Here is a 12,516-nt window from a genome sequence, read left to right as displayed (position 1 = left end):
GCTTGTAATCTAATGAAAGAAATAGTCTCCCCTATAAATAATAGAATACACTCCATAATACAGAGACATCGTTATTCTTTGGTTTCTTAGTAACCTTGTAAGACATTTCATCCTTGTCCTCGATGCCAATCCAATAATAAGGACACGCTTTTTGAGAAAAAAGGAAAAAGAAGGTTTATTGCTTTGTTGGCAAAGGAGAAACACAGGGGACTGCTGTCCCAAAGGCTGTGATTCTCCCCATCATTTCTTAATCTTATTCTTAGAGAACAGAAAGCTCAGAGACAGGTATTAAGAGAAGACCATGGAACTAGTGCTACTAGTGGCTCTCTAAGGGCTCACCATTGGATTTCTTCCAGTGTTCTGATCCTCAGGAAGGACTTTTAGAAAAAAAAAAAAAACCAAACATTTAGAAAATAGAAGCAGACCCTTTATTCAAGCTTACATAATTGTGGACTGACTGTATTTGCACATCTCCGGAACTGAAAAATAATTCCACCAGTCAAGGTGCTTCCTGTGTGGGAAGTTTACTTCCTTATAGTCATCTATGGAAGAGGTGAGAAAGCAAACTGTCAAAAAGATGCATTATTTTTAGCAGTCTTTGTCCCTGGCCAAATAAATGTAATAGAAAGGTAAATAGCCTGTGATTTCTGAGGTTATGACCCTGGTTAGGACTTCATATAATTTTGTAGAATTTCCTTAGCTAAGCACACAGAGGCTTGAACCCACATTCTCCAGCTCTACCATGCTTGCCTGGAATTTCTTTCCAAGTCACCTGTGACAACTGCCTGGAGCATTTCCAGTTCATCATAGCTGCCAGCCACCCCTGCACCATCAGGCCTGAAGCAAATTTGCCTACCTGCTAGGTTATAATTAGAGGGGTTCCTTTTTGGAAGCATGTACAAACTCTCAGTGAACAAGGAACAGTATTTATAGGCAGTGAATCCCCTTGAAAAGAGAACATTTTCAAACTTGTAGATCAACTAGTATAATGTTTCATACATTAAATGCAGTATTAACGAATGCAGAAGTTAGTGGTAGTAGTAAAATGGATTTAGATTAGGCAGATGGAACAAGATGTGGAAAGAGAGTGAAGCAGTCATAATGCTTGATTAATATTCTCTCTTGCTCTTCTTCACACAAAACAAAGCTTGTTTCTCCTTGGATAATAAACAGCAGAATTTAACAGCGAATTTTGAGTATGAAGGAATTATGCTCCCTGAAGCAAGACCTCAGTTCTATTGTTTGACATATCCCAGAACCATGTTTGGAGACCCCATGTGAAAGAGCAAAGAGCTTGGTGGACAAGCAGAGTGACCCAGGCAGGTGTCCTGGGTCTCCTAGGCCATGGACAGCTGCTTCAGTCTCAGAGCCAGTTTCTTTGTCTATAAAATGGGAATAATGTTGCTCTGTATTTCCTAGGCATGTGATGAAAATTCAGTGACATAAAGCATATAAAAAACTTGCCTGCTGCCTGGACTTAGGTGGCATTTACTGCATACTAGGCACTATTCAGAACACTTAACAGATATGACCTCATTTAACCCTCACAGCCTTGTGAGGTACATACTACTGTTTTCTGATGTTAGAGATGAGGAAACTGAGGCACAAAGAAGATACATAATACCCCTGAGGACAGAGCTAGGAAATGACAGAGTCAGGATTTTAGTGCAAGAAATCTGAGCCTGAGTCTGAGCTATTATAACCACCTGCTAGGACTATTACAAAGGAATTGAGGATTTAAAAGGTGTCTTATTTATATATTTAAAAAATGCCCTTGCTTGAAATTGAGTCACTTAGAAACTTGGTAAGATGAGGATGTGGGGAAAAGGGTACACTTGTACATTGCTGGTGGGACTGCAAATTGGTGCGGCCAATTTGGAAAGCAGTTTGGAGATTCCTGGGAAAGATGGGAATGGAACCACCATTTGACCCAGCTATTGCCCTTCTCGGACTATTCCCTGAAGACCTTAAAAAAGCATGCTACAGGGATACTGCCACATCGATGTTCATAACAGCAAAATTCACAATAGCTAGACTGTGGAATCAACCCAGATGCCCTTCAATAGATGAATGGATAAAAAAAAAATGTGGCATCTATACACAATGGAGTACTATGCAGCAATAAAAAATGTCAAAATCATAGAATTTGCAGGGAAATGGATGGTACTAGAGCAGATTATGCTTAGTGAAGCTAGCCAATCCCTAAAAAACAAATACCAAATGTCTTCTTTGATATAATGAGAGCAACTATGAACAGAGCAGGGAGGAAGAGCAGGAAGAAAAGATTAACATTAAACAGAGACATGAGATGGGAGGGAAAGGGAGAGAAAAGGGAAATTGCATGGAAATGAAGGGAGACCCTCATTGCTATACAAAATTACACATAAGAGGTTGTGAGGGGAATGGGAAAATAAACAAGGAGAGAAATGAATTACAGTAGATGGGGTAGAGAGAGAAGATGGGAGGGGAGCGGAGGGGGGATAGTAGGGGATAGGAAAGGTAGCAGAATACAACAGTTACTAATAGGGCATTATGTAAAATTGTGGATGTGTAAGCGACATGATTCTGCAATCTGCATTTGGGGTAAAATTGGGGGTTCATAACGCACTTCAATCTAATGTATGAAATATGATATGTCAAGAGCTTTGTAATGTTGTGAACAACCAATAAAAAAAATTTTAAAAAAAAGAATATTTACAACTTAAAAAAAAAAAGAAAGAAAATCCATGAATGTGTTGCTTAACTGACACTGCTGGAGAGAGGGACCTTTAATGTTAAAGGAGTGTTCTGGGTCATTGAAGCATGATTCTTCAAATGCCAACCCATTATGGAGATTCTGTTTTTGATGAAAATGTATAAATTTGATATATTTTCCTCATTTCTTGATGATGCAGTTTTACCTTTCTGACCACAGTCATTGTGTGTTGTATGGTAATAAAATTTGTGTCTGTTGTTTTAAGTTTCTTTCCCTTTCCTATAGGACTAACAGTTTTTCCTGTAACTGTATTCTTGCCTCCAATTCTACCTACTTTGGTTCTTCTTAGGACAGGCTTAAATCTGCTGTGAACCAAGAAACAGTTTTTATTTTATTTTTTTATTTTTATTTTTTTTATTGGTTGTTCACAACATTACAAAGCTCTTAACATATCATATTTCATACATTAGATTGAAGTGGGTTATGAACTCCCAGTTTTACCCCAAATGCAGATTGCAGAATCACGTCGGTTACACATCCACAATTTTACATAATGCCCTATTAGAAATTGTTGTATTCTGCTACCTTTCCTATCCCCTACTATCCCCCCTCCCCTTCCCTCACATCTTCTCTCTCTAGCAAGAAACAGTTTTTAGAATGTGAAGATCAAAACAGGCCAATAGTGTCATAATGAGAAGCTGAGGGGGAAATGCAGTCCTGTAACATTGCTGAAATCATGGTGGTGACTCAGAATGTAAGCACAGTATTGACTGTGGCAACCAGCTCCAACATATTGTGGAACTGAAAAAGAAATACTGGCACCAGCAAATTCTGTTACTCCTGCATTAATTTCTGAAACAGCAATGCAAACATACAGATGTGTTGACCTTGACTCTGACTTTCTGCTCCCCAGGCTCCTCAGTGGTTGGAAAGTGATTCCTGTCAAAAATGTGAGCAGCCCTTTTTCTGGAACATAAAGCAGATGTGGGACACGAAAACGCTGGGGTTGAGACAGGTGAGTGGGCAATGCTGACACATCAGGGGGTGGGTGTTATTTCCATGTTTGATGAATCTGTTGATCTTTGAGGGAAATCACACTTTGTTGGAAATTCTGTGAATTCCTACATTTTTTATATCACTATCATGTGGCTCATGATGAGCACCACTTTTCCTGGGGCCAGTGAGACTTGATACGCAACTATTCGGTGTTGTCCTATGTAGAAACAGTGAGGTTTTTTTAATTGATACTCCTTCAGTTTATGAGTGTTAGTGAAGTCAGTATTTCATCCAGCCACGTATAAATTAGAACAAATTAGAGCACACACTTATATGCTTTATGCTGCTGCAGTCAGGTGAGAAGTAGCAGTTTAATCCTCACTGGCATACTCTGACCTATGAAATTTAGCTTATTCTAAATTGTTCCAGTGCAAACATACCTGGAACATTTTTGTTAAATATGGCTTGAGGATTGATTTTTATTTTTTATATCAAAGAAACATGTCCCAAATAGCCTATAGATTTCCAAGGTACAAATAACACTTTCTATTCATATAATAATAAAGTTCTACAAGAAAATATATTTCTACAGCAGCCTTGAAGGTAGCTCCTCACTCAGGGGGAATATGCATTTTTGCAGGTATGTAAAAGAGAATGATGATTTTATTCCTTTTGTTCTTGTTGCATCTCTGTGAGGGATCAGCCTAAAGTTTGTATGTGTTAATAAACTTCCTTTGAGTTCACTCACAAAGCTACCCTACCATAAGATCTAATCTGAGATGGACAGCCAGTGCAGGAGTTATCTTAGTGCTCATTAACATTCTAATGCTCTGGAATAGCCCCTGAATTCTGTCATTAGTAGAGTTCTTGCAATGCATGTCTAGCAGTAGATAGTGCATTGTAATTGTTGGGAGAAGTATTCCTCACTTCTAAAGGAAACATGAAGGAATGAATTTTACTCATTAACAACTAATAGAACAGAAAAAGATGCTGGTCATGAAATTTTAGTGGTAAAAGAATGTGACTCCCATGTGCTTCAAATGTATGATATGTCAAGGTCATTGTACTGTCATGTGTAACTAAAACAAATAATAAAAAAAAAGAATGTGACAAAATCAGCAATAATAATTAGGACTGTTTTGGAATGTTCTCTAAGCTTATTTCCTGAATCACAATTTGAGAGATTATGATTTTTTTTCACTGGCATGATGGCACACTCCTATAATCCCAGCAATTTGGGAGAGACAAGAGGATTGCAAGTTCAAGGCCAGCCTCAGCAACATAGCAATACTCTAAGCAACTTAGACCCTGTCTCAAAATAAAAAGTTAAAGGGGCCGGGGGGTGGGGGTGGGGGGGGTAGCAGTGGTTAAACCCCAGAGGGGTTTCATCCTCGGTACAAACAAATAAACAAACAAAGATTTTTTTTGTCCTAATGAGGACATAATACATTTTAACCTTAAAATTTTTCTTTGATGGAGGAATAGATTATCCTTCACAGACTCTGCAGTGATTGGGTTCCTAAATGAACTTGAACTCAGTTTTAATAATAACGTAATATGAACAAATGATATGAAGAAATAGAAAACAGTTTATGAGCAGTGGAGCAAGGTTCTCTGGAAACCCTTGACTGATGTTGAAGTTATTGATTGATATATTGAATTGGGTGATTATAATTCAAAGCATAGCTTCCCATATGCATTATAGCCAAGGCTAACTGCTGTTCTCCTCCTCTGGTGACCCTGGCAGCATCACTGCAGGAAGTGTGGGCAGGCCGTCTGTGGGAAGTGCAGCAGCAAGCGCTCCAGCTACCCGGTCATGGGTTTCGAGTTCCAAGTCCGTGTTTGTGATTCCTGTTATGATTCCATCAAAGATGAAGAGTGAGTGCTCACATGTTTTGTCTTACTGCATCTTACTGCTTCTGTCTAATGGATACCTGAAATATGAACAGGCTCTTCTGCCAAGTATTTGTCTCTTCTGAATTTCATAAACCATTTCTTAAAGAGGAAACTCTGGCCTAGTATTATGACTTATGACTACCACTGTTCATCTCAAGATGCCCCATTAGTGGTACAGATTTCTCATGAGGAATGCTGGGACCAGCCCAATAGCCAACTGGACAATCCTGAGTCTCAGCATCATGTAGGGTAGCATGCAGGGACAAGTCCAAGAGCATGTGGATGGCAGCAGTTGATCTAGCTGTCTACAAAAACATTCAGCACCCGGACCTTTGTGTACATATGTGTACAAACTTAATTACTAGGAAAACTCTACAGACCAGTACACTTTCTTCTATAAATAACTGAATATTTATATTCTATTCTTTTTTAAAATTTATTTTTTTAATTTATTCTTTTTAGATATACATGGCAATACAATGTATTTTGACATATTATACATACATGGTGTATAATTTCCCATTCTTTTGGTTGTACATGATGTGGAATTATACTGGTCATGTATTTATTTATGTCTGATTCATTCTATTATCTTTCCTGTTCCTATCCCCCCTCCCTTCCCTTTATTCCCCTTTGTCTAATCCAATGAATTTCTATTCTCTCTTCCTTATGGTGTGTTAATATCTGCATATCAGAGAGAACATTTGACCCTTCTTTTGGGGGAATTGGCTTATTTCCACTTAGCATGATAGTCTACAGATTAATTTACCAGCAAATGCCATAACTTTATTCTTTTTTATGGCTGAGTAATCCATTGTTTGTCTGTACCACATTTTCTTTATCCATTCATCTGTTGAAGGGCACCTTAATTGGTTCCACAGTTTAGCTATTGTGAATTGAGCTACTGTAAACATTGATGTGGCTGTGTCACTATAGTGTGCTGATTTTAAGTCCTTTGGGTATAAACTGAGGAATGGGATAACTGGGTCAAATGGTGGTTCCCTTCCAGGTTTTCTGAGGAATCTCCTTACTGCTTTCTAGAGTGGTTGTACCAGCAGTCCTACCAGCAGTGTTTGAGTGTGCCTTCTTCCCCCACATCCTCACCAACATTTATTGTTACTTGTATTCTTGATAATTGCTATTCTGACTGAAGGAAGATAGAATCTCAGTGTAGTTTTAATTTCCATTTCTCTAATTGCTAGAGACGTTGAACTTTTTTTCTTATATGTGTTGACCATTCGAATTTCTTCTGTGAAGTCCCAGCATTCTATTCTTTTTTTTTTCTTTAAAAATCCAAATTTTATTCAGTTTTACAGTCTTGTGTTTATAACCCTGAATATCTCTAAAATGTCCTTACCTAAAACACTTTATTGTGTTTTTTTTTAACTTTTTTTTTTATTGGTTGTTCACAACATTACAAAGCTCTTGACAAATCATATTTCATACATTAGAATCAAGTGGGTTATGAACTCCCATTTTTACCCCAAATACAGATTGCAGAATCACATTGGTTACACATCACATTTTTACATACTGCCATATTAGTGACTGTTGTATTCTGCTACCTTTCCTATCCTCTACTATCCCCCCTCCCCTCGCCTCGCCTCCCATCTTCTCTCTCTACCCCATCTACTGTAATTCATTTCCCTCCATGTTTGTTATCCCATTCCCCTCATAACCTCTTATATATAATTTTGTATAACAATGAGGGTCTCCCTCCATTTCCATGTGATTTCCCTTTTTTTCTCCCTTTCCCTCCCGCCTCATGTCTCTGTTTAATGTTAAACTTTTCTTCCTGCTCTTCCTCCCTGTTCTGTTCTTAGTTGCTCTCATTATATCAAAGAAGACATTTGGTATTTGTTTTTTAGGGATTGGCTAGCTTCACTAAGCATAATCTGCTCTAGTGCCATCCATTTCCCTGCAAATTCCGTGATTTTGTCATTTTTTAGTGCTGCGTAATACTCCATGGTGTATAAATGCCACATTTTTTTTTATCCATTCATCTATTGAAGGGCATCTGGGTTGATTCCACAGTCTAGCAATTGTGAATTGTGCTGCTATGAACATCGATGTGGCAGTATCCCTGTAGTGTGCTCTTTTAAGGTTTTCAGGAAATAGTCCGAGAAGGGCAATAGCAGGGTCAAATGGTGGTTCCATTCCCATCTTTCCCAGGAATCTCCAAACTGCTTTCCAAATTGGCCGCACCCGTTTGCAGTCCCACCAGCAGTGTACAAGAGTACCCTTTTCCCCACATCCTTGCCAGCACTCGTTGTTGTTTGACTTCGTCATGGCTGCCAATCTTACTGGGGTGAGGTGGTATCTTAGGGTGGTTTTGATTTGCATTTCCTTGACTGCTAGAGATGGTGAGCATTTTTTCATGTACTTGTTGATTGATTGTATGTCCTCCTCTGTGAAGTGTTTGTTCATGTCCTTGGCCCATTTGTTGATTGGGTTGTTTGTTTTCTTATTGTCTAATTTTTTGAGTTCTTTGTATACTCTGGATATTAGGGCTCTATCTGAAGTGTGAGGAGTAAAAATTTGTTCCCATGATGTGGGCTCCCTATTTACCTCTCTTATTGTTTCTCTTGCTGAGAAAAAACTTTTCAGTTTAAGAAAGTCCCATTTGTTGATTCTTGTTATTAACTCTTGTGCTATGGGTGTCCTGTTAAGGAATTTTGAGCCCGTCCCCACCCTCTGTAGATCGGAGCCAACTTTTTCTTCTATCAGACGGAGAGTCTCTGATTTGATATCTAGCTCCTTTATCCACTTTGAGTTGACTTTTGTGCATGGCGAGAGTAGGGGATTCAGTTTCATTTTGTTGCATATGGATTTCCAGTTTTCCCAACACCATTTGTTGAAGACCAGCATTCTATTCTTAAGTAACTATTTGTTGTAAGTGTACATCTGTCTACATACCTGATTCTGCCGGGACAAAACCACGATTGCCTTTTTTTCCCCCTTTCAATCACTGTTAAAGCAGTAGATGGGCAAACCTGGGCAGAGGCTCAAATTGGAAAGCCAATGTGTCGTGGCTAGTGTTGTAAAATGAGCTAGTGGTGGGAGTAATGGCTGCTGGGCTGTAGATCACAGTGGGTGCCTTCACTGTGAAAGCAAGCACTGCACCTATGGAAGGCAAACGGGTTTCAGAGAATCCCACAGCTTTCGGATGGATGCCTTGCCTGTGCCATATGATCTTAACAGTTCCTAGTCTAAGTTAAAGGCTTGCATTTTATGCATCAGCCTTTCCAATTGAAAGTAATAAGCTATTTTGAGGGTCTTATAAAACCTTTGGTAAAACAGTCTTATAATTTATTTTGCTCTCTGTCATCCTTTAATGCTAAATTAGTCTTCATTTAAATTAGTCACATTTTTAGAATCTAATTTTAGCAGTATTATTTTAAATGTTTATACTGCTGACAAGACCCCTTATTCCTCACTCCTGGAGGTAAGGTGATTCAATGACTTCTTTTCTCTTTGTCAGTCGGACCTCTCTAGCAACCTTTCATGAAGGCAAACATAACATCTCCCACATGTCCATGGACATTGCTAGGGGACTGATGGTGACCTGTGGGACCGACCGTGTTGTAAAGGTAAGCTGGCGCGTTGTCTCAGCTTCTCAGTTTGGGCTGTTCCATTGTCACACTGCGAATGAGCTTCAGACATTTCCAGACAGTTGCTGTTTCAACTGGTGATTGTGCCTTCCCTTTTCATAAGCAACCTACTGCCCACTTGAGACCCCAAGTGACAAATTGCATGCTTGTGACAAATTGCTTCCCTGGTGGCAGGGAATCTCTGGGGTTTCCCTTTGCTGTGGGAGGACGGCAAAGTGAGTTAGCCAGGCCTGGCTGCCCTTAGATCCTGGGGTCCTGGGCTGTCCCCAGGTCTCTTCCTCCCAGTGGGCCTGGACCTTTGCTGGTGCCTGTGCCTATGCCTTCCAGGCCTTTGAATGCTCCTTTACCTGTGGACCGAGGGCAGCCTAATTGTAAGGGACAGCCACATGTTTCTTCATTAAATTTCTGGGTCACTAACACAAATGTTTTGTACTTAGTGTCCCTCTTGAGTTGTGAAACCGTGAAATATTTTATACTCCCAATGGGATTTTTAAAAAATTTAAATGTATAGCAAAACATTACCATAATGTTATTTTCTCATACTGCAAATAAGATTCTTGCAGGTCATAGTAAACTGCATGTTTTATCTCTCTGTAGATCTTAAGAGGTTTTGTAATGAGAGAGGAGAATGGGATAATTGACTATTTGACAACTTTTTTAGGTTAGCAGCAATTTGTTTGTCAGCATAGACTTGATACTAGCCTCATGGTCAGTGCTGCCTTCTCCATGTGTCTTATTTCCCTTGTAGATATGGGACATGACGCCTGTGGTGGGCTGCAGCCTGGCAACTGGGTTTTCTCCACACTGATCCAGGAGCTGGGTGACATCAACACTTTACGAACAGTGGCCTCCACCAAGTGAAATCCTTCCCATGTAGCTCCACAGCCACTGTCACAAGCATGGGCAGTAGCCACCTAAAAACAAATCAACATTTTTTAAAAGAAAAAAATGTAAAGGTGTGTTTTTGGGCACTTGTGGAACTTGCCTGTGGGAACTAATGTGGAAAAGCTCTGTCTGTAGTGGTTCCCTGAGGAATGAAATTACTTCAACAGAAATTCCTCATGAACAGTGACCTCATAGGTAAGGAAACAGTAATCTTGTAAATGAGAGTTTTAGAGGGAAAAAAAAAATAGAACAAAAAGTTAATGCTTAAATCTTCCTGAAAGCAGTCCCAAGTTCAAATACATGTCCACTCAGACTAGCGGGCCTTCAAAGGCCCTTGAGCCTATTGTTGGAGCAGGTGTTGGGGTCAGGACAACCTGTATTCCCTTTCTCCAGGTGTGCAGCAGGAACTTAGGAAACCAGAGGTCGCTCCCTGTGGCTGGCAACACATGAATATTCTCTGTCCACGGTTGCTGATTAACTTACAGATGTCTGTTCTCTGCAGGTAGCACCGTACTCTGTGCTTAGCATCTAGCTCGCTTCAGTTGTTTCTCTTCCAGCCAGTAGCCATGGGTGACTTTTGCAGTTGTTATTAAGTTGTGAAATTTCTCTAGTAACCAAGACAGTCCACATTTTTCCCTTTCCCTCAAATGTGCTGAGGGCATAGCTTTTTTATGGTGCTGTTAACGAGAGTCACACAAACACCCGACACGTTCTCATTTCAGCTAGTAGTGACTAATGAAGACCCAGCTGCCATATGGTGGTGATGGGAAAGAGCAGTCTGCTTCATGGAGCCCAGTCCTCCTTCAGACCTGTAGTCCCAAGAGGAGCCCCTGCGAGATTGTGGGAATTTAATATGCTCCTCAGAAAAGCACTCCAGGGCTTGTAAGTGATGCTGACTTTTAGTTGTAACTGGTATTATCCTTGTCATAGGAGGGAGTTGGTGGCCCACAGCTGTAATGGGTGACCATCAGGTCCTGTTCAGTAATCCCTAACTTTTAGATCATTTTCACAACTGCCAAAAGCTATTGTTTAAAATGCATTTTTAAAGCTTTTGACCAAGAGTACTAGAATGAGGAAGAGGCAGGGAATGGGAACCCGTCTTTTAATAGTCAGATAGTTCTCTGTGTGTTGCCTTAACAGCACGTGTATCTTTGGTTTTGGGTTATGGAAGTGAGTGGAGAAAGACTTACTTTTTGAAAAGACTGATGTAAAAATAGAGAGCAACGATATCTCTGGTAGTCTTACCAATGGATATGGATTAAAAAAACTTCTGCATCACTGCAATGGGATCATATCAGACAATGTCATCATTCTGTTTGATAACTAAAGGACTAAATCTGCTTTATAAACATGGTTCATGGGGGCAAAAAAATTAAGACAGGCAATGAAGCAAAGTTTTTTTAATGGCTGTGTGACACAAAAAAATAACTTTGGAAAGTGAAGGCAGCAGTGCACCATGTTCTGGAATGATCTGCATTGGAAGCTGAATTGTCTTGAGAAATAAGAATGATCTTGTTGCTCCTTATAATTTTTTTGTTACATCACCTGAAAAAGGTATTTCTTTGAAAAACACTTCTTAGACTCTGCAAAATGTATATTACTAACATACTGTGGAAGACAAATTGAACAATGGTAACTTTTTAACCACAAGGTTGAATGTTCAACTTCATGTATTAACTTCAGTCAGTCAGTGGTTCACCCCAAACAGAAGTGCTTTTCTCTGGGTACTAAGTCCTGAAAGGAGAGTCGAACATGTTGGAGCTCTTACCCTGTGGAGCAGTGCTGCCCTTTGGCTGTGTTTTTCTTTAACTTCTGTAAAATATGACCTTTTGATGTCTGTGGCAGATAGAAGAGAATATCATAGCTGCTGAGAATACACCATAGCTTTCCAACTTTTTATTTTAAAAAAGTCTTAATGAACAACCCTGTGCTCCATAGATAGCACAGAGTTATTTTAGGCCTTCTAAGGCATTAATATGAATCAAGGAGGAAAATTATATTTAAGGAGGAATCAGTGTGAGATACCTTAGAAAATTCTAGAGTGTTTAGGTATGGTTTACTCTTTGCCTGAGCCTGTGATCTCTTTTCATTAAAAAAATGTGTTTGCCAGACTGATCTTGTCTCTGTCACTTGTGAGGTTGCAAATGCAGTAATATTTTTGATAGAGGGGAGAAGATTATTTTCTCAGTGTTACTGATTAGGTGCACAGGGAAGGTATAGATAGCTGATAGTTACTGCCTTATTTTGACTGTGTTTCTCTTAAACGGGTCGCTTAAGATAGTTCTTCATGTAGCAGTTTACTGTTCTTTCCATTCCTGAATCTTCAAGCTAATTTGTACAAATAGGGACTAAGAAGTACAAAAAATTAGACAAGATCCTTATGTTTAGATCTAGAATGTATGTGATAAAGAAATGCCAATTCTTCGTTATCAG

General features: G+C 39.4%; 1 protein-coding gene across 1 annotated transcript in view; it reads left to right on the top strand.

The window, feature by feature from the left end:
* The window catches only part of WDFY1 (WD repeat and FYVE domain containing 1), a 45,694-nt gene extending 35,639 nt beyond the window's left edge, over positions 1-10,055 (top strand). The window contains exons 9-12 of the mRNA XM_081261874.1: positions 3,609-3,710; positions 5,439-5,569; positions 9,069-9,177; positions 9,947-10,055. Coding sequence (XP_081118000.1) covers positions 3,609-3,710; positions 5,439-5,569; positions 9,069-9,177; positions 9,947-10,006 — 402 coding nt within the window. The 3' untranslated portion in view covers positions 10,007-10,055. The remainder of the gene's footprint in view (positions 1-3,608; positions 3,711-5,438; positions 5,570-9,068; positions 9,178-9,946) is intronic.
* Positions 10,056-12,516: the final 2,461 nt, after the last annotated feature.

This window comes from Spermophilus citellus (genome assembly GCF_964194105.1).
Source record: "Spermophilus citellus genome assembly, chromosome: 11".
NCBI lineage: Eukaryota > Metazoa > Chordata > Mammalia > Rodentia > Sciuridae > Spermophilus > Spermophilus citellus.
This window is presented reverse-complemented; position numbering and strand designations above follow the sequence as displayed.